This window comes from Salvia splendens, chromosome 14 (genome assembly GCF_004379255.2).
Source record: "Salvia splendens isolate huo1 chromosome 14, SspV2, whole genome shotgun sequence".
Classification (NCBI taxonomy): domain Eukaryota; kingdom Viridiplantae; phylum Streptophyta; class Magnoliopsida; order Lamiales; family Lamiaceae; genus Salvia; species Salvia splendens.
In genome coordinates this window covers 27,908,176-27,929,976 of record NC_056045.1, presented here as the reverse complement: position 1 = coordinate 27,929,976, position 21,801 = coordinate 27,908,176, and the positions used below count along the sequence as shown (strand labels likewise).

The 21,801-nt window shown below is 34.2% G+C and overlaps 3 protein-coding genes and 1 pseudogene across 3 annotated transcripts; 2 read left to right on the top strand and 2 right to left on the bottom strand.

Annotated features, from left to right (window-relative positions):
- Nucleotides 1-394: 394 nt before the first annotated feature.
- Nucleotides 395-766, bottom strand: LOC121764453 (homeobox-leucine zipper protein ATHB-23-like). The gene has a single exon (XM_042160466.1). It carries the CDS (start codon nt 764-766, stop codon nt 395-397), a length of 372 nt encoding a protein of 123 aa, XP_042016400.1.
- A 2,679-nt stretch (nt 767-3,445) lies between these two features.
- On the top strand, nt 3,446-6,487 carry LOC121765833 (probable arabinose 5-phosphate isomerase). Its single transcript, XM_042162090.1, has 3 exons — nt 3,446-4,194; nt 4,672-4,895; nt 5,897-6,487. The coding sequence occupies exons 1-3, from the start codon at nt 3,541-3,543 to the stop codon at nt 6,051-6,053; spliced, it is 1,035 nt and encodes a 344-aa protein (XP_042018024.1). The 5' UTR covers nt 3,446-3,540; the 3' UTR covers nt 6,054-6,487.
- A 451-nt stretch (nt 6,488-6,938) lies between these two features.
- On the top strand, nt 6,939-10,060 carry LOC121763535 (annotated as a pseudogene).
- On the bottom strand, nt 10,047-11,876 carry LOC121763536 (protein REDOX 2-like). The gene is made up of 4 exons (XM_042159571.1): nt 11,525-11,876; nt 10,801-11,044; nt 10,466-10,645; nt 10,047-10,275 (listed from the first exon to the last, which is right to left on the bottom strand). The coding sequence occupies exons 1-4, from the start codon at nt 11,830-11,832 to the stop codon at nt 10,048-10,050; spliced, it is 960 nt and encodes a 319-aa protein (XP_042015505.1). The 5' UTR covers nt 11,833-11,876; the 3' UTR covers nt 10,047.
- Between the last annotated feature and the right edge of the window lie 9,925 nt (nt 11,877-21,801).

The window sequence follows — 21,801 nt, the reverse complement described above, 5'->3', positions numbered from 1 at the left end:
AAAAGGATATGTTAAGTGCTTTTTTGGGATCACATAAGATTATGACGTTTTCAAATGATCGTCAAAAACAGTGGAACATAGTTGAACTCTTTACTACTCCATACTCAGTATGTAATCACAAATAATTTAATAAAAACAATATATCATGTTTCATATAACAAATATACAATTTCTCCAATATACATGTATACATGCATGAAAAAAATGGGATATTACATGAAATCGTTTTACCATGAATATCGAATATAAGAGTTTGGATTCGAATCTTGGCTCGTCGTAAGTAAGCAAATTCATTCAAATTTATATAATACCTTATCATATAGTACTAGTACTAAAATAACTTCCAACGTATTATTCAACTTGACTCGACCCATTCATAATCACTCTACCCGTTTCAAAACCGCATCAATGAAACGAACTGCTGATCGCCTTCCGCAATCGCAACCCTTTGTTTCAAGCGCCGGTTCTCCTCTTCCATCTCAGCTTCTCTACTCCGGCTCTCTTGAATTTCCCTTTGCAGCTCCGCTTCATTCACTCGGCTCAGCTCCAGCTCCTGTTGGACCCGAACATGAGCCACCTCGAGCTTGGCCAGGGCGTCCCTAGCCCTAGTCCGAGCTCGTTTCCGGTTAAACCAGCTGGCTATTTGCTCCACGTCCAGTCCTGTAGCCATGGCTAATTCCATCTTCGTCTTTCTAGTTAAGTGGCTGGATGCTTCAAAAGCCGCCTTTAGCTGCTCGGTTTGGTGCTTGGCGAAGCGTCTAGCCATCGAGCCGATGTGCTCGTTTTCATGGTTAGGGTTATTTGGTTCCGTTCTTCTTTTATAGAGAGAAATTTCAAGAATTATTTCGTCTTCTTATTTAAGTGACAATTATATAAAGTCAAAATGAAGACGTTGTTAACAAAGGTTAGATGGATCTATATGTTTATGTAGGGATTTATGTTACTAAATTTGTTTGTATCATTATATACATGTATTTCTCTATGTTTTTGGAGAATGCAAGGTTTTTTCTTGTAGGTTTTAGGTTCTCCTGAGGTTGTGGCTTTGTCGTTGGATAATTGCATATAGGCCGAAAAACTCAATTAGGTGGCTTTAATTCGCTCCAAACTTTCGGGATTAGGGTTCACTTTCGTTTTTCATCCTAATGCACTGCTTCTGCCTATCTGATGCAAAACCTTCTTTTGTGTATTCGACCCCACGAGTTATGTTTCTGAATCCATCGTTGTTGCTTGATAATTCTTCAACCTAACCAAAGTTTTATAATGTTTGATAAATTAACTATAGCATATATGTTAGCAATCTAAACCCGTATAAATTTATATTTCTTCAGTTACAATTAAGTGGATCGTATTCTTCTTTAATTTGTTTGATTATAAGTGACTCATTTAAGAAATGAAGCTTTTTACACATAGATAGCTATTGAAATTGAATGGATCATACTCCTTTTCATAATATAACAAAACACAATTTTCTTAATCTATGTGACCGAAAAAGTATACTATATGCATCGTACGTATATAAAAAGTTATCAAAGCTGTGTTCGAGAAATTAAGCACTCCTAGTTGATAACAACACTAGTATGATAGAAAAGAATCATATAAGAACCATAATAAATGAATTAAATATCGGGAAAGAAAGAAAAATATTAGTAAAAAGATATTTTTTATAAGAAAGAATAGCAATCTCTATTCTGTACTAGCAAAACTTATAAACAAAAATGAGGTGATCATATATATAGGCCGAGAGTGTGCATATTTTAACAATTAAATAATTAATTGATCGATTATCTTGTTTCTAGTTTACTATGATAAATTTACAAGAAAATTTATAGGTATCATCACATTATGCTTCTTATCACTAAATTGTTGGTTCATTCATCAGATATTCGAGCTCCAGCAAATGTTAGCTACTGGAGTTTGTGCTGAGTTAAGGTTCCATTGGCCTTAAAATTTTAAATAATGTTTTTGTTAGGATTATGACAAATTAATATTACATGTAAACCTCAACCTATGTTCTATCCACATAGCATTAAGTTTGATTAGATCACAAATTGACATAAAAAAATCATGGTAAGGAGACTGAATCCAACAGAGGGTGGAGAGCTTCAACTATAGAGCTCATGTGTGAACGAGAGGCGGCTTCGTCTCTCAAACCCGAAGCATCGACTTCAACCACATCACAACAATCCCGAGCCTTTGACACCCTTTCGCCCCGCCCTGCATAACCATTAGCAATGACTCCACCGACATATTTTTAATTATTACTACTATTTTGGTCCATAATCTATTACTACAAAAAATTACTCCTACAAGTCTACAACACATGGTCTACAACTGCAGACGTGTAGTTGCTTCCATCTCTCAGGCTGTCGTGTAGTTGCTTCCATCTCTCAGGCACAAGTGTGAGGCCTTGGGAGATGAGCTTCTGGCAGTCAGTGGGTTAAGGTCTCCCCCTTAACAGGCTACTGCGTACCCTGATTGAACCCCCTTACATGATGTCGGGCTAGAGTGTGGGGGCCGCCAAGGCGACAGAATCACATTTTTCTGCAATGGTTGCATATGACATACGTATAGAAGCGTGTGAAGTGGTTGTGATTCACAATCACATCATTTTGTAATGCACCTATTCCAAGCCAATTTAACCGTTGTAATAGCACCAAAAAAATGTAGTTAAACCTCACATAAAGTACTACTTGTTTTGCCAATCAATTCATGGTATAAATATGAAAGCTAATTAATGCCACGTCACCTAAATAATCGACCCAACATCACCCTCAATCCTTTAACACGTATATCTATATAGATGGAAAATTAAATAATATTGGGGCCTACGAAAATAATTTATTCTACTAATTTAGAACACACTTCTTTTTTCCCTTTATGGAATTATGGGAAATTGTTCACCATTATGGAATTATATGTTGCAATGTCGATTCATAAAGTATTTTATACTAGTATCATAAAGTACTTGATTTCACATTTATCAATTCCATTTTTACACATAACTTAAAAGTTAAAACTTATGCTTATAATACAATTTTAAATGAATTTACATTTTCCCATAATTGTTAATAATGTCAAGTTAACATTGAAGTGGGCAGCTAAAATATGTATGTAATATAAATGAGCAGTTAAATTTATACGTCACTTCAATTAGCTACGATTGCACTAATATTCGCCTCTACAATTAGCTACGATCATGTTTGATAATAGTATGAATATTAGAACAATTGAAATTTCGTGCATTTGAAGCATTCATGTTAAATATGTATCTTTTGGCACAATCACCACTAATACAGTAATTAAATAATTTAACTAATAATATCATAAAAAATTTAAAAATAGTAGTTATAGTAATTAATTTTGGAGGGTTATTTTTGGAACTTTGTTTTACTAGCAAGAATGTAACGATAGAATCTTATTACTATAAATAGTAGCTTCTCGCATCCGCGCAAAAATCTCCAATCACTAAAAAATTCAGCGCGTTTTTTCTTCCTTCAATCAGAGATTCAGCAGCTCAGTAGAGCAAGAAATCCGGGGAAAATGGGGTCTCTTTCTCTCTCTTTCACCGACCCCCAACATCCAGAAATGAACATATCTTCACAGAAATTAGACAAAACCCATTTGCTCAATCTCTTCAAATGCCAGCAAAATTACCTCAACCATTTCTTCCAGAATCTAGACATCTCCCAAACCCTAGCCTTCACAGAGGCTCTATTGAAGGCCGAGGGCACCATCTTCTTCTCCGGCGTCGGCAAATCGGGCTTCGTAGCGCAGAAGATCTCGCAGACGCTGGTCTCGCTCGGCATCAAATCGGGGTTCCTGTCCCCCGTCGACGCGCTCCACGGCGACATCGGCATTCTGTCGGCGGAGGATCTGCTGGTTCTGTTCAGCAAGAGCGGGAATTCGGAGGAGCTCCTGAAGCTGGCGCCGTGCGCGAGGGCTAAAGGGGTTTATTTGGTGTCGGTGACGTCGGTGGCGCCGAATGGGCTGACGCGGATGTGCGATTTGAACGTGCATTTGCCGCTGGAGAGGGAATTGTGCCCTTTTGATTTGGCGCCGGTGACGTCGACGGCGATCCAGATGGTTTTTGGGGATACGGTGGCGATCGCACTTATGGGGGCGAGGAATTTGAGCAAGGAGGAGTACGCGTCGAATCATCCTGCTGGGAGGATTGGGAAGTGCTTGATTTTTAAGGTGATTTTTGGGGATTTTTTTTATGTGCTTGTTTTTTTTTGTGTGTGTGTGAGTTTGTGATGTGGATTTGGAGGGAAAATTGAAGGATTTAGGGTTTTGAAGCTTGATATGAATGTTGAAAGATGTTGAATTGAAATGAAGTTTTGAAGTATAATGTGCCTTTCTTGGAGTTTAATGTTGCTTTAATGGCTGTGCTTTCTTATTTTAGCAGGGTTGGTGTGGTAAGATTTGGATTGTGTAGAAAATTGAGGAGAATTGTCTAAGTGGTATATGAAGGTTGGTGGGATATGTTTCTTGGAGTATGATTTTTCATGAAAACTGGTGGAAGAAGATTCATTTTTGGTGGATCTTTTATCCGTGTCTCTGTTTTTAATGTTGTGTTCTTAGATTGCATTGCCTCTCCTTAGAAATTATGTGCTATGGTGAATTTCCCGTATTATATCGATTTGTTGTGAATGAGTCCCATGTTGGTTGTAGGTGAAGGATGTTATGAAGAAGAAAGATGAGCTTCCAGTGTGCAGGGAGCAAGATCTAATCATGGATCTGCTCGTAGAGCTGACCAGTAAAGGTTGCGGATGCCTTCTTGTGATAAACGACGATTACCATCTGCTCGGTACTTTCACTGATGGTGACTTGCGACGCACATTGAAAGCCAGTGGCGAGGGGATCTTCAAGCTCACTGTGGGAGAGATGTGTAACAGGTGGGTTTACTCGCCCGATTTCATTGTTCTGGCTCAAGATTGTATGCCTTTTGGTTGCAGTGTTTGCACGTAAAACATCTTTTCTTGGAAAATGTCATAAAGACTAAATGCATTTTAGAATCCATAAGTTTTAATGGTTGCTATGGAGTTATACAAAGATTCTTTAACTTTTTAGCCTGCACAAATACTAACTTACCCTCGTACTCAACTTAGATTCTCATTTTTGCGAGTAAGCCGCTTAGAACCACCTTCCATAATGCTTATATATTACTAGTATGTTTTCTTGTTATCTGGCAAAAACTTGATTCAAATTAGTATGTTTTTAGTCGGCACAAATACTAACTTACCCTCGTATTCAACTTAGATTCTCATTTTTTAGAGGAAGCCACTTGAATTACCTTCTGATGCTTATATATTACTCCACTTAGTATGTTTTCTTGTGATCTGGCGAAACTTGATTTATGTATAAGTTCTGAAGGAAATTGGCGGTTTCTTGTAATAAAATCTAGGTTCTGGTTGTGAGGCTGATGTTACTCTTATGAAAACTAAACAATTGGTGAAACAATTATCTGAGCTATGCCTTAATCAATTTACAGCCAGTTTTGCATCATGGTGCTCTGTTTCTGATCATATTTTCTTCCTCGACCATTTGTTGGATGAATTCTAAATTGTTGTATGGCAAAAAGGGGAAGGGTGTGGCTCGGTAATAGGCCTGAGAAGGAGGGGGGGGGGTGTCATTGTTTAACAGAGACCAGGTTTTATAGGAACATGTTTCTAGTTCACAAAGCCGAACATACTGATGTGGCAAGGCCGTGTTGAAGCATAGAAACTGGCTCTAACATCTTCCACCCTTCCTCATACTTTAACTCTATATTGTAAGATAGGTTGGTTTATCAGCTACTACGTGCGGATCATCTAGTGATCTATTCTCGGGACCATATGCAGTTGCTTCTTGATTTTCGATTGAGAAAGTTCAACAACTCTTTATCTGTTTATTCCAGGAACCCAAGGACCATTGGCCCCGAAGCCATGGCTGTGGAGGCAATGCAGAAGATGGAGTCTCCACCGTCACCAGTGCAGTTCTTGCCCGTCATTAATGATGAAAACATTGTGATTGGTATCGTCACGTTGCATGGGTTGGTCTCTGCTGGCCTGTGATTGCAGTCAGACATCCTCCCTCATTTCCGCCATTTATTACTTCCTATCACATTTATTATTCTTTGTATTCTTTCCCAATCCTGAAATCGAGTTGCCCTACCGTCTCTGCAAATTCGATTTCTTGAATGCTTTAAGATGCCCATCCATCAAAGACGAAGAAGAGGGCGGTGATGGTGACGGCAGCGGTCCTAGTTGACGCTTGAGATTGTGTTGAAATAAAAATGCTGTGATGTTTAGATATTGGCTAGTGTTGTAATGTTAATTTATGGCATTTTCTCTAGTGTTAGTAAAGTAGCAAAAGGGATTTGGAAAATGATGTAGTTAAACTTAAATGAATGCTTTTGTGCTTAATATTGCTAGCATTTATATATCATTTGCTGGCTATTTGGCTTTTGTAATGTTTAAATGAAAGGTAAAATATCATTTGCTTGATATGGAGTAATGTTTTTTTCAACTTGTAACTAATTACTTTTAACTAGGGTAACTTAACCCCCCAACTCACGATGTTAGCTTAACACTCTGTTTTACTACTCCAGTATGATTTTTAAGGTAAAGAAGGTCCTAACTAGTTGTACTAATATTTTTCCCAATTTGTAAATATTCTTTAATAATTTTACTCAATAACACGATTTATATAAATTTGTAGTACTTCATTGATTCTGCTATTATTAAGTTGTATGCGTACATTTTATTTATTTATTGTTAATATTGCTTCTATAAAATAATTTAGATTGAGCAAGACGACCAAGTCCATTTCAGTTGATAAACTGTTTATATTTTAGTTAGCTAAATAGGTGGAATATTTTAACTATAAGATTTATGAGTAAATCTTTAAAAAAATAAAAATAAAAATAAAAATAAAAATAAAGAATTAAGCAAAAAATTTAGTATTATTTCCTCCGCAGAGTGGTGGTCTGTAAGCGCCGCCGTCGACCACCCATGTATCCGCCGTCAACTACCACAGCGCCACCGCTCTCTTCGGTGAACCCCGCCCTCCCAACCCACTTCTCCCACCAATACCACACACTTTTCTCCCAACGTCACACTTTTCCAGTGAGTACTTCTAAACACCATCACCCAATCACTAGCACACAACACAATTACAATAATATATGGCATTAATTAAGATAATTTCTCAATCTCGCAGCTGATTTTCAACCCCAAAAAGAATCCTTTAAATCGTGGCCTGCAATTGAGGCTCGTGTTAGGGCCCGCTTTTGCTTCAATTTCGAGTTATTCATATGGTGAGTACCACAATGCTGCTGATTTCATGGTTTTAGGTTTTCGGATTTCGAATTGATTACTGTTTGTTTTCTTCTTCCCAGAGGAAAGTGAAAGCAACGCCTATGATCCAGAGCTCCGGAGAGTGCTTGAGCTCGCGTCTGATTCTGAATTATATGAACTCGAGAGGATTTTATTTGGGCGAAGGTGTTTTTCCCTTTTCATTCACCTATTAGCTGCTTGATGAAATGCTTGTAGCTCCAGATATGTGTGGCAATTTAGTGAAGTTCGGTTGATTTCTTATAATCTGCCTTTATATATTCATCATTTCAGTTTCTTCAGTCCACTGTTGAAGTCAGTTTTGAAAAGGGATGAAATTGACCATTTTATGACCGGAGAAGATCCGGATGAGAGGGAAGATTATATCTCGATGTTGAATCTCGATTTTTCTTTCTCGCTGCTGATGCACGGTCAACACTGAGGTTATTCTATGCATAGCTGTTAATGTTCGTCCTTTTAGCTAGAATTGATTAGAGACAGCAAGAATTATCTCAATTAAGTGAAGAACGTCGTAGATTTGTCAAAATAGACTCAGATTGAAGGTTTGAATCATGTTCGTTGCAGGGGCTGGAGGCCGTCGTATAGAAGTGTATTGCTTGGAGTAAGGAAAAAGTTAAAAGTTCCTTGTTCAGCTAAATTATCGGCTGAAGATCTAGAAGTCGAGATTTTCCTTCATCTCTTACATGAATACTCGAGGTAAAGAAGTTTGCTTAGCCCCCGAGTCCTCAGATTATAAAATTGTACTATTATACATTACTTCAAGAGCAAAGACGATCAATTTGTTTAGTTGCATTACTGCATTAAGGTTGACTTTGATTTTGGCAATTTTGGTTTGTATCGATGCTTTGGCGGTCTTAAAACTTCATCTCTCCATATGAGTGTTCTTGTTATCCGAAAAAAATAAATTGGCCATCAAAGATTTATTATTTCCTGTTTCAGCTTTCTAAATTAATACACACACTCACAGCGATAGCTTCCAGATTGTGGCTATTTATGTTCAGTCTCTGGAAAAAAAATGTATTTGCATGATTTCAAAACCTGTTGTGTAGTTGGACTGTTGGAGTATGTTAAGTCTCTTCCTCATTTAATTTGAAACTAACTTTTTTACTTTTTTTTTACTTTCCATAGTAAAGAACAAGAAAGCTTTTCAAGCTCAAAAAATGATGGGCCTAACTCTCTCGAGCAAGGACTCAGCAGCTGGAAGGTGCAGAAACTTGCAGCTCTAGGGATTGGAGCAACAGATATCCGCACAATTATATTAAAGGTAAGATGGTTGCTGTGACTCTTTGCATGTCTTCATATTTGGTACTTTTGGTTCACTTGTACTGTTTCTACTTAGGGTGGTGGGATGCTTACATTGGAGAAACTGTTGGAATTGGTAAGGAATTGTTCGTGTTTTTATTTAAAACGTGTTCTTATTGTAATTCTGACTCAGTATCCAATTGTTTGTAGTTGGGAGGGAAAGTTTCGGTGGAAGCTGCCAAATATACGATGAAGAAAGAATTGATCAGAAAGGTGTCCTCGATGAGAGTCTTTTTATCCAAATTAACATTTTGAGAGGCTTGAACACAAACTTATCCGAACGTGGCTTTCAACGTGTTTCTAATTTCATTGTATTTGGTTTCCAGGGCGGGCAGTTGGCGGCTATCAACTTGGAATCTGGAGTGGCCTTTCTTGCTGCTAGACAGGTGACATATTTTGCTCATTTGAATTATTAATGGAAGTCTGACTTTGATTCAAAATTAATTTTTAACGTGTTCGTTTCATTCATGTCAGTAGTTACTTTTATATGGTTCGTGAATTTGATTGTCATAAAAAAAGTATTCTTTGCCTTAAACATATTGTCACTTGTCAGGGTCTAAAAGCTGCTGCGGCTCGGTATTTGGGGCTCAGGAGTATAACACAGTTATTTGGCCCATTGTAAGGACTCTACTCTAATCAATTTTTACTTTAGGTCATGGAATCCGGGCTTGCCTGCGCTTACAATATCCATTTATCTTCTTTTGAACTCTTTCTTTATTACCTCTCCACATCTCAGAGTCATGACTTCTTTGATCTTCATTGGTTCGACATCAATCTAAAACATGGTAGTTATGAAAGAAGCAGGGTCTAGCTTTAGATTCACTGATCCCGGGACCGGTCCATATGCATGCCAAATCCTAGACCAATTTTCTTTTTTAACTTGACCCTTGTGGCGAAATACTATACTCACACATGATATTCATGGGCAGTCGGTGACTCGGTATCTAATTTCTGCTTCGGCTTCAATTCTGTAAATGTGTTCACCTATTACGATCCTATTTTGTGTAGCATGTGGGGTACCTTGTTGGCGGATGTTTTCATTCAAATGCTCGGAACTGATTATGCACGGATCTTGCGAGCCATATATGCAATAGCTCAGGTAATTCATGAACTACTGAAAATAGTACACATAGACTATACTCTTTCCTACTTCAAATTTCAATTATTTTCCTTCAGATTCGGATATATCGCTCTACACATGACAAAAGCTGATATAGCATGAGAAGCCGGGTATATTAGCGCGTTTTCTAAGCTCTCCGGCAAGGACTCTCGTTCAGATGGGAAAATATGTTTTACTTTTGTTCCAAAATCTCTCTGATTGTACATAAACTGTGGTAGAGAAAAGTGTTTGTGTATAGGAAATTTTTATTAATGTGACATTATGCTTAAGTTACAGAAAATCAAAGTTTCATTAAATTTCTCCATCCCAAAGCTCATCAACTGAGTTGTAATCCCCATGATCTTGAACAACAAATATATCTCCTGAGAATCCTTTTGCTTGAGGAATCTTTTGAATCTTGCAGATCTCTTCTTCACTTAGTTGCCAATTGAAAACCTCAAGATTTTGCTTCATCCTCTCCTTGTTGAAGCTCTTAGCTATGGGAGTTGCACCCTCTTCAACTATCCATCTTAATGCCACCTTCGGCATTCAATTCGAGATTTACTGAGTCAGTCGTGTTACAAAACGCTCAAACCAAAAAGATGACAAGTAACAGAATAGCGGTATAAAATAGAAACAACCAAATAGTAACGAAAGTGAACTTTTTATATGGGCTATGCTCGATAAAAGCTCCTAAAAAAATCAAATCGCCATGATCCCGACTATGTACCTGTGCTATGGACTTGTTTCTGGAAGCTGCGATTTCTTTGAGGATCGGACTTTCCATAACAGCGAGGCTTCCCCAAAATGCACCGTTTGCTCCTAAAGGAGACCATGCCGAGACATGGATATTCTCCTCTTTGCAAAATTGAATCAATTTTCGTTGCTGCCATGCTACATTCATCTCCACCTAATCAATTCAACAACAAGAAACTTGTTCTGATTTTTTATAATTGAAAATAACTATTTGAAAATTATTGTTCTTACGAATAAAAGTGGAGTAACTTTTTAATGAGGAAAAACGATTGTGCTTGTGAGTAAAAATGAGAGTCCGATCCGACAAACCTGATTGACCGATGGTCGAACGGTGGCAAATTCCAAGATATTAGAGAGCTTAGCAGAGCTGAAGTTGCTGACACCAATAGACTTAGCCAATCCCAACTTATAGCACTCTTCCATGGCTTCCCAAACCCCCTTCTCATCAAAATGAAGCAAGTCTTCTGCTCTCAGATTGTACACGTCACCAGATTTCTTGATTCTTAGTGGCCAGTGTATAAGGTAGAGATCCACGTAATCAAACTTTAACTTGCTGCAAATCAAGTATTACAAAATTATCATTAAATTGTAATGTTGTGATTTTGAGCTTAATTAATCACTAATACATATAAAATGTTCTTACTATTATGAGCCTTAACTAGTGTACATTTTTCATAATTATCCATATATGATAGTAAGAAATTAAATCTAGGGGCGGACGCAGAGATAAACATTAGTAAGGGTTATATTTTCAAAATATACTTTAAAAATATTTTTTTAAGTAATTTATATGATTAATAAGGGCTTTAATATAAACATAGATATAAAATAGGAATAAATTATAAAAGAAAATTATTAAAAAAAATAATTCATTAAGGGCTACAGCCCTACCCTTTCTCTATGTGGGTCCGTCCATGATTAAATGGATACTTAATTTCCTAAAATAGAATAAACAAATGAAAAAAATAAAAGAATAATAGAAAAATGAGAATATAAAATTTCAATTAATCATATAGTACTATTGTATACGTACCTAAGAGTTTCATTGAGTGCAGGAAGCACTTGATCACGATGATTGTCGTTAACATTCAATTTAGACGTAACAAACACTTCGCCGCGGCTCTTGATGAGGCCGCGCTCCACCGCCTCCGCCACCGCCCACCCGATCGCTTCCTCCTGCCCGTACATGGCCGCGGTGTCAATGTGGCGGTAACCAGCGGCGATGGCATCGACTAGGATGGCGGTGAGCTCGTCCAAAGTCGGCGCCGGAAGTGCGGCGGTTCCGAACCCCAGCGCCGGCATCTTATGGCCGGAATTCAACAATACTTCACCAACAACCATCTTTTTTTAATTAATTAGCTATTGCTCAAAATTAATTTGTAGCATGCAAAAATTATGTACTACAATACTGAAAATATCAATTTGGTGGATGACCGTTGCTATTTATAGGTGCGTTATTTATATTCACAAGCACGCAAATTTGAATTCCAAATTGCATTGGCACCTCCTATTTGAATTATGTGTGTGAATAAAAATACTAATACTCCCAACATAAGAGTTTAAAGTTGCAACTAATTATAAATGTCAAATTGAGTTTTGGTTTACGATTTCAGCCGCCGAGATATATTACTTTTTTTTTTCTCTTGGCCACAAATACAAACATGTCATTAGATGAAATTAGACCTCTTTACTTTGAGTTATACGAGAAATTGATAAAAATAAAATAATCTCAAATACTTTATTATTTACTTTAATAAAATTGACTAAATTTGTGTTTATATAATCATATTATCTTTTATCTTACGAAAGTAAACGCCCTTAAAAAATCTAGTGTCTCAGTTTGTCTGTAAATAAGAATATAAAATTATTGTATATAATTATTAAGAGGAACTGGAAACCATTTTTAATTATTTCAATTATATTTATTTAATTATTAGCAAGAGCGGGAATTGATAAGACCCTAATTTTATATAAAAAGGAATCTAATAAACATTGCATGCCTTTCTTTCTATTCGAGGAGTAATGGAATTAAGTCATAATATTCCAGATAAAATCTTAAATTTGTGTGTATAGGACTATTAATGGTGGGGAAAGGGGAAGTCAATTATATTATGGGAGATAATATAATAATAATGAAAATTGGGATAGAGATAGAAGAAAAGTCCATTTGATTCGATTGTTACTTTTTCTATCGAGATTATTTAATTGCAATTTGTTGATTATTTTTCATCTTCCGGATAAAGATATGTTGATCTTACTTTCGTTTCAAAATAATTGATATTCGCGTCTTTCTTTTTAAATAATCAATATTTTTTTATTACAGCATGTAATAAAAAAAAGTTACGACACACCATTTGCAAAGTCCATATTTTATTTAGTCAGAAAGTATCGGCCCAATAAACTTAGCCCATTGGACTCAATGGGCACACCTTGAATCGGTCTTTATGGGTCGGCCCGAGCCCACTAGTGAGAATCCGGGTTGTTATTTGGCCTGAAAAAACGAACCCAAAATCGAGTCGGTTAGAGCCTATTTTGATACTTTCAATTAAATTTAAATAAGTCAAAATTGTTTGAATTAACTATGAAAGAATAAGTACAATTTATAATAGTATTAGTTAAGAAGACAACAATTCAAAAGCAACATGTATAGCTAAAATATTGTTTTTGTCATTAGCAATAAACTAGCACCACGTTAAAGACAACTTTACAAAACAAATATTACTTCCTAGATGCAATTTAAAATTAAGGCAAGATTCATTATTTATTGAGTTGAAAATGATGGGTTGATGTTGTGTCTTAGTTTAATCGTTGAATTAGGCCGAATTCCAAAATAACGTTAATAGCAAATCGCATCTATTTACCTAAACCTTCATACAAAAATTAAAGACTCCTATATCCATTTTGGTATGGGTGAATAAACTCACGACACGTTCAATAGTTTAATTCAATTTATGTAAGTTGATCTATTGATTACATTATATGAAAACAATGATGTGTTTCACATTTTAGACGGTGGTGGATTGATAGAGGATCACAGAAGATGATTCTTACAGAAAATAAAAAAAAATCACAAACTAGATATGTTTGAATAATCTATTATTATTAAAGAGTATGTGAGTAACAATGAGTATGTGTTACGGAATATGTATTGCTTTGATATATTATAAAGTGCGAAATTTTGCAACTCATTACCTTAGCGTATTGAGTAGTTGTTGTCAAATAAAATCGTGTTTTAAGAATTAATCGAACTCTATTAGCATACCAGAGTTCGCTTAGTTTCTTAATTGGCGCTTTGTTCTACTATTTGAGTTCTAGATAGTTGAATAGTCCCTCCGTTTCATAGTAGGGAGGATATTTCTTTTCGGCACGGAGATTAAGAAAAAAAGTGTATAATGTGTTGGATAAAAAAATAATAAAGTAGGAGAGAAGAAAAAGTAGAGAGAATAAAGTAGGAGATAGTGAAAAGTAAGTAGGAAGAAAAATGTTGACTTTACTAAAAAGGGAAATGACTCCACTGCGAGTATTTGTCATGCATACATATACATATATATATATATGAGTTGTGATAAAAAAAATAGAACTAATTCCTAGCACAAAATTGCAGAAAATAACATAGGTTCAACATAAGATTAAACAGAGGTAATTTTTAGATCGTTTCAGTTCATTTAGAATATTTGAACTAGAAAACTACAAAAGAGTACAAATTTTTAAAATAAACTAAACACTATGAAGAAAAAAAAATTATATGTTATCTAAAAATGACATATGTTATCTCCATATTTTTCAATAATCACCATTGTATTAATTATACTCCATCCGTCCCTAAAGAATATGCATTTTTGGTACGTCACGGATGTTAATGTAAAATTAGTAAAGTAAGAGAGGGGTAGAGAGAAAACGTAATTAAAGTATTGTTAGTAGAGAATAAGTCTCACCTCATAAGAAAAAAAAAGACTTTCCAAAATTAGAAAGTGCATGTTCTTGTGGGACGGTATATTCTTGTAGGACAGAGAGAGTATAATTTATAATTAAAAATAAATTTTACATATATCACAGTCTAAATATACAATATAAATGTTTATTTTTTGAGATCATTAGTTGAACTCCTCATCGAGCTCCAATATTATATTGGTGCAATTTGTATTTCTAACTCTTGTCTCCCACTCAGAAAAAAATAAAGTAGGATTATAATGTTTAATCAAAAGCATAAAATGGCACTCAAACTCGTTGTGATTATTACTAAGACATTTAAGTTAAAAAAATTAAATAAAATGTCTTATTCTTAATTAATAAACCAAAACATTTTATTTCTTTGTAGAACATGCACCCATGCCCCTCCGCGTTGATTTTATCAACCACTTAAATATTTTGAATTCAATAAAAAGTCGTCTAGCTGTCCAAAGATTCATACATAGTACTCCCTCCGTCCCGGACTACTAGCACATTTCCTTTTCGGCACGGAGATTAAGGAATGAGTGTATAGCAAAGTCAACAATTGCGGCTGTATGTGACAATTTTTACTAAAAATGGAAAGAGTGCAAATAACTTGGGACGCCCAGAAAGGAAATAAGTGCAAGTAGTCCGGGACGGAGGGAGTACAATATTACGATACTAGAAAAAACTTTTTCATAAAAATTATTTAAAATGTACTATAAAATAATTTTCAATGTCCTTGAAAGGCATATTTTATGGCAGAGACATGGACACATCCTTTGTTGCTATCGATTTCTTAATCACTCTTCATTATTTAATAAAACAGTTGCAATTTACCAACCACACATGTAGAATCATTTTTAGAAAAATAATTTGTCACATTTTCAAATTGAGGACCACGCATGTGTGACAAGAAAACACGAGAATAAAATAAATATTGGATCTATTTGCATATATATGTGTTGAGTTTTAATTTATGTTTAAGACGACTTAAAGCTATAAAAAGTAGTACTATATCTAAGCTTAAACTCACCATAGTCAATATTTAATTTTACTTTCTTTTATGAGTGTAGGGGTGCATTTTAGAGTTTTCAAAATATACTAGCCACTAAAAAAATTCAATGATATGCGATTGGTTATATACATTTATCCAGCCACGATATTATTCAAAATGAGCCATTTCAATATTTCTAAAAAAACTGATGTATTGAGGTAGTACTTTTAATATATCAAGCAATGTTAGGTAGGTGATAAAATATCATTATCTTTTTAAAAGAATAGGCGATTACATTTTAAAATTTTCATGCAATGCACATTCGCATGTATGTTATGCTTACATACACTATGTAAAGTTAGGACTATTTATGAGCATTACTTCGGTTTATTTCACGTTTAGCATTATTTATTTTATAAATCTAATTCAGTTCTATACCTCATAATCTCCAATTGATAGTATTAACTGAAATGTGATAGATTACCTAGATCTAATTCAATTCTAAGAAAATTGTGATATTACATAATATGGTACGGTGATGTTCGGTTTCCAATATAAAATAGTACTAATACTAAAATATAATCTTGGATTGAGTTATGAGATTATTTTAGTCATATGACTTTAGCTATGACTAGTTATCTCATGATTATCCATTTAGAATTGAGTTGTGGGATTGAATCTCATGAACCAAACACACTGTATATTTAATCACGTGATACAATCTTGCAAATCGAACATCCTATATGAGTATCATCTATTCATCTGTGCATATCGGTTTTTTACATTTTTTTTTTCATTTTATACACTTAATTTGGTTCTAATGATAATGTGGATTAGATGAGAATGATGCTCGCTGATTATTTCCACATGATATATCATAACATTTTATTTGAAATATTTTATAGTAAAAATCTTGATCATGGCAAAGTATAAAATTAAGGGACCACATACTTACATATCGATATAACCAAGTGAATTTAAAGTGTGTTTTGATGTTTTGATGTTTTGAAATTTTAAATTTTAAAGTAATTATAAAATCTTAAATCATGCTCCTCTTGCGAATAAGAACGAGTTTCACCCATATATAATAAAAGAGGGTCGTGATTTTGAGACCTATTGTGTTTTGTAGCACAAATTAATTTACTTACCAATCTTAGCCACCAAAATCAAATCCAAACCAATTTAATTTTATTTTTTTTGGCATTTCCCAATCTACAATACGAGTGTGTAAATAGGTGGATTTGAATTGGATCATTACTCCAATAGTAAATTCTCCATGAGTGACAGATTTAGATTTGAGTATAAAAATGAAACGTGTAGTATCAAAATCACATAATCCTTTAGCCAAAATAAAATCCTATAGTATTACTTACTCCTATCATTTAATTAAGGAAATCAAAGTGGCATGATTGAAGTAAATCTCTAAATATTGATTATATAAGAAACAGACGTGACACGTTCATGTATCGTGCTTAAAGTAGAAAGCTTAATATATCATCCGTGACGTCATCAATTGTGGTTAATATAGTAAGTAATACCTAAGAAAATTGGGACCAAACCGCAAAAACTTATTTTATTTCCGATCCGCCAATCACATGCCTTCTTATCTCTTCTAGCAATTGTCGCTCTCATCTATCAAATTTATTTATGTTAACTACTTAATTATTTCTCCAAATTAAAGCATTTTTCAAATAAAATTGTACGACTATCTAGCAACTTGACAATTGTGACATGGATATTATTCATAAGTACTACTCCTACTACATTGTACAGTTCGTAATGTTATTGTACTTTTCATATTATAAAAAAAAATCACATTAATTAAAATACGGAATTAACAAGTCCTATTTTCTTCTTCGTATGTCGGGATACAGGGTGATATACTATGACTTGATATTGAAAGTTATCTTTATATAAAATATATATTTGATTATTATCTAACTAAAATCATGATATTAGTAGTCTCGACTCTTGATGGTGATATTGATAAATATAGCCAAAATTACATTTGTTGATTTAATTTTTCTATTTCAACTTGGTGCCTATAGATATATATTGTTATGGTTGGAGTAGTTCTAGTGTATTCAAATTCGATAGGCGTGCGATTATTTAATATTGAAATAATTAAAGCATGGAAAATTAGAAAAATACAAGAGTATGTAATTGTATTATGATAATAAAAATTTAATGCTATTATCTAAACATTTAAAAATATCAAAAGTTGACTTTGCGCCTATTAATCGATATTAAATCGTTTATTACCAAACATCCAAGCAATGAACGTCATTTGTGCTAAAAAATGCTGTCCCCTCTTCCCCAACTAAAAAAAAAATCAAATATTAAATTCATAATCATAAGTAAATTAACTATGTGGGGTTCTCTTGTTAAATGCACATTACTTATGCAAGTATTTTATAAGTATTGATTATTTCTGTGGGTTGGAGAGCAGTTTACATGGGATATATTCTCAACTATTGTACGTTGACCTAAAGCTTCATATAATTAAATAAAAATTATAATATAATTGAAACAACAAATTATACGATCGAAATAAATCACACATAAATGTACACATACACCCAGTGGCGGATCTAGGGGGGGGCAGGAGGGGGCGGTCGCCCCCTCCGTGCGACTATTTTTCCCTTATCGGGATGTAAATTTACCATGTCCGCCCCCTCCGTTTGCCTCCGGCGTCGCCCCGAACAATAAAAAAAATAGCCATGTCCGCATTAAACCAAGCTAATACTATATATTCCGCCCCCTCCATTTCCGGATCCTGGATCCGCCACTGTGATACACCACAAGTTTATTACATGATATTAATGCCAATTCAAATTTTTCTTAAAAAATGGATATGAATTAGTATTAAATATAATAAAATTTTGGTCATGTAGAAGACTCTGATATAGAGATGCTTAAAACTGAACAAAATTGTAGTATTATATGCTTTATTTTGTAGTAGAAATTTGTAGTACAATGCTACATGAAATGCTCTTACAATTGTATAGTTTGTTGATCTGCGCATTATACAAAGTGTTTGCACACTAGATGAAGTGCTCAATGCTACTCCATTGTTGCTTGTTACTAACATCCTTTTTAGTTAGTTAACTACTCCCATAATCTTGTACAGTTGTTTAGAAGATACTCTATCTTTTGAATGAAATAATAAATCAAAAATCTTGGTGTTATGTCAATTAAAAATTATTAGTTTTCACAATTTTTGTTATGATAGATATATCAAGTTTTTTGGTAATAAAGACTAATGCATCTTTCAACTATTTTATCCAATTTTAAAAACTCACAATGCACCACTAAAAGTGGGACCCTTCTTTATTCACAAAAGATCATGCTTCACATGACTAATAAATAAAGTGGAAAAGACGTAGTATTGTTTTTCGGCACTATTAAATATGCAACATTTGCTTTTCGGCACGAGATTTTATGTAGTATTGTTTTATGAGTTAATGAAGAGAGAGTAAAGTAAGAGAGAAGAAAAAGTAGAGAGAGTATTGTTTCCATTTTTAGAAAGGTTTCATTTTTAATGGGACAGACCGAAAATGAAAACGTTTCATTTCTAATGGGACAAAGGGAGTATCCAATTAGAACATTCACTAACCACTTAACACTAGTTTTCATTTTTCACATATTGAAAATGCATAAAATTAAATATTTATAACATCACCTAATTTATTGCTAATTTGACTTTTTTCCATATAGTCTATATCCATTGGACTTAATTTGAGTTTCCTAACAAAAGTTTCAAACTTCCAATGCATATGTAAGAAGATATATTTTTAACGTGAGACACATATAATGAGATTAATAATTCACTGAAGTGATTATTAGATGAAACTCGTCAAAGTTTATTAATCTAAGAGAACTTATTTTAATTTAAATAAATATTAGTCCCACTAACTTAATAAACTTATTATTAGTAAACACAATTGCTTTAGCACTAAGTAAGAGTAGTGAACGGGATAGGAAGATTGGTTAACGTTCAAGTGAAGGCCCAATAAATTTGTGACACTTGGAGAAGAGGGGATACTACGTGTCACCAAACGGTCACGCTATCATATCCAATTTTGAGATGTGGCAGATAATAATCAGGTGGGTTGAGGGAGCATAAATGTGCACGAGAATTGTCACGTTTTCACCACGTGGCATTAAAAGCGTGATTCACGGAAAATGTTGTCGCACGTGGTGTTTGTTTTTATCACAGCTACTACTTTAGCCGGTTGCCTAAGTATTTACTCCGTATTTAATTATTTAATAAATTTCAGTATTTAGAACTTTAATTTTATAGTAGTACTCCTACTATAGTTATTTATATCGTTGAAAAAAAAATTAAATATCTGAAATTTTATGATTTGAAAATTTGTTCTGAAACTCTTCATAAAAATTAAAACATAAGTGCTTTATTAAAAAAATTACAGTGAAGTAAACATTCTTTGAAACAAAATATTCTATTTATCTAAATTATGGAATTTGGTAGTGGTTGAATCAATAAAATATGGTACTTTAAAAATATTTTTCTTATGCTAATTATAATATTAACGAAAATTGATCAATTAAAGGAAGGCCGAATCTAATTGTGGTTGAATTGGTCAAAAAAATAATCAGAATAGTACACAATCTTTTATTTGGACATCAACTAGCAAGTTTTGACACATTTAGTTGCAAGCATACAAGAGCATCCGCGATGGTGTGGATGTCCCAGCGGACTTTCCGGCGGACTTTCCAAAAACACTTCTTGCCACGTCATAAGGACATCCAACTGCACAATGACGGACATCTTCAAGGACATCCCGACAGACATCCACAATAATAAAAATTCACAAATTCATCAAATTAAACAATTTATGGAATTAAAATTTCGAATGAAATGAAGTTCAACAAGCCGTATATATAGAGTTTTAAAAAATTCAAAATTCGGGACGTCCACCGGGACACCGCAATGGCGTATGTCCCGACGGACGTCGTTGGAAGGCCGCAGATACCTCACATCAAGGGCGGACGTCAGCATCCATCGATCCGTGCCTAATGGCGGAAGTCCCACGAGGACTTCCGGCACGCCGGTCCGACGTCCGGTGGGACATCCGCCATTGCTGATGCTCTAATACTACTTCATCTTTCCCACTAAGTGGAACATTTTTAATCCAGGTTCATGATTTTATATTGTCTATTATAATTTTGTGAGTAAAGTAAAGAAAATAAAGTAAGTGTGAGAGGGGGAAAAGGTCGATAGAATGAGTTTTTATATTCATAAATGTTTCATTTCAAGTCAGACATTCTAAAAGGAAAAATGTGTCACTTACAATGAGACGAAAGAAGTATTTAGTATCCTACATTATGTTTTATTGAAAATTACAAATATATTACATCGCACTTTGAAAGGAGGATATTTATGAGAGTAAATTATTTTTTTGATTCATTGCTGATGACACGTAACTTTTGGTCATGATGAAAATGAACGGGGCCTTTCGAATATACTGCATGATTCTATGATAAACATACTACTCGTGATAAAAACACGAGTTTTATATTTCATTCTTTGGCCAATCACGCCGTCTTTACATAAGTCACAAGTTTTACGATCTATACTTTAACCAATCATTCCGCATGTACAAATGTCTACTTTACCGAGTACTAATAATCTTATCTGTCGCTTTTGGTTGCAATCATTATCTCGTAAAATGTTTGCTTTTTACATATGTTTTTTATCTAAAAAATCGCAAATTTAACCATATGATACTTGTGATTTACGTTTGATGGTTATCTTAACAAAGTACTATTTTCGTTCTACAAAAACAGTCGCGGTTTTTCATTTTAGGTCACCCGCTATTATTAGTTTCTATTTATCTATAGCAACTCTAACGATGTAGGCTACATTTTCCAATATCAATACAAATACTTCAACCACTTCATATCTTAATTATCCACTTTTTTTTTATCAATTTACAATAAAGCTCATATCATTAATTACTAAAATTATATTTTGTATGGACGAAGATAATAAACATAAACCTAATTAATCTTTTTCATTGTCATAAAACTAATATTAATCTTATACGTTAGCATTGACTTCATAACAGTAATTACCCCCTATTTAAGTACTGTCCAACATCCTGATTTTTAAATATTAACCGAAATAAAATGATAATATCTGTGCTTCTAAAAATTAATATCTCACCAAATAAAAATTAAAATAAAATTCATGGTTCACAAAAAGTCTATGTTGGATGACCGGAGGTTGCCGGTATATTAGTATTACCACGAGAAGCAGTGTTTAATAATAAAAAATTCAGAAAAATGTCACAATCATACCTCTGTAAATGATACAGTTATTACATTGCACATCTAATCCAAAGCCTCCTACAGTTTCC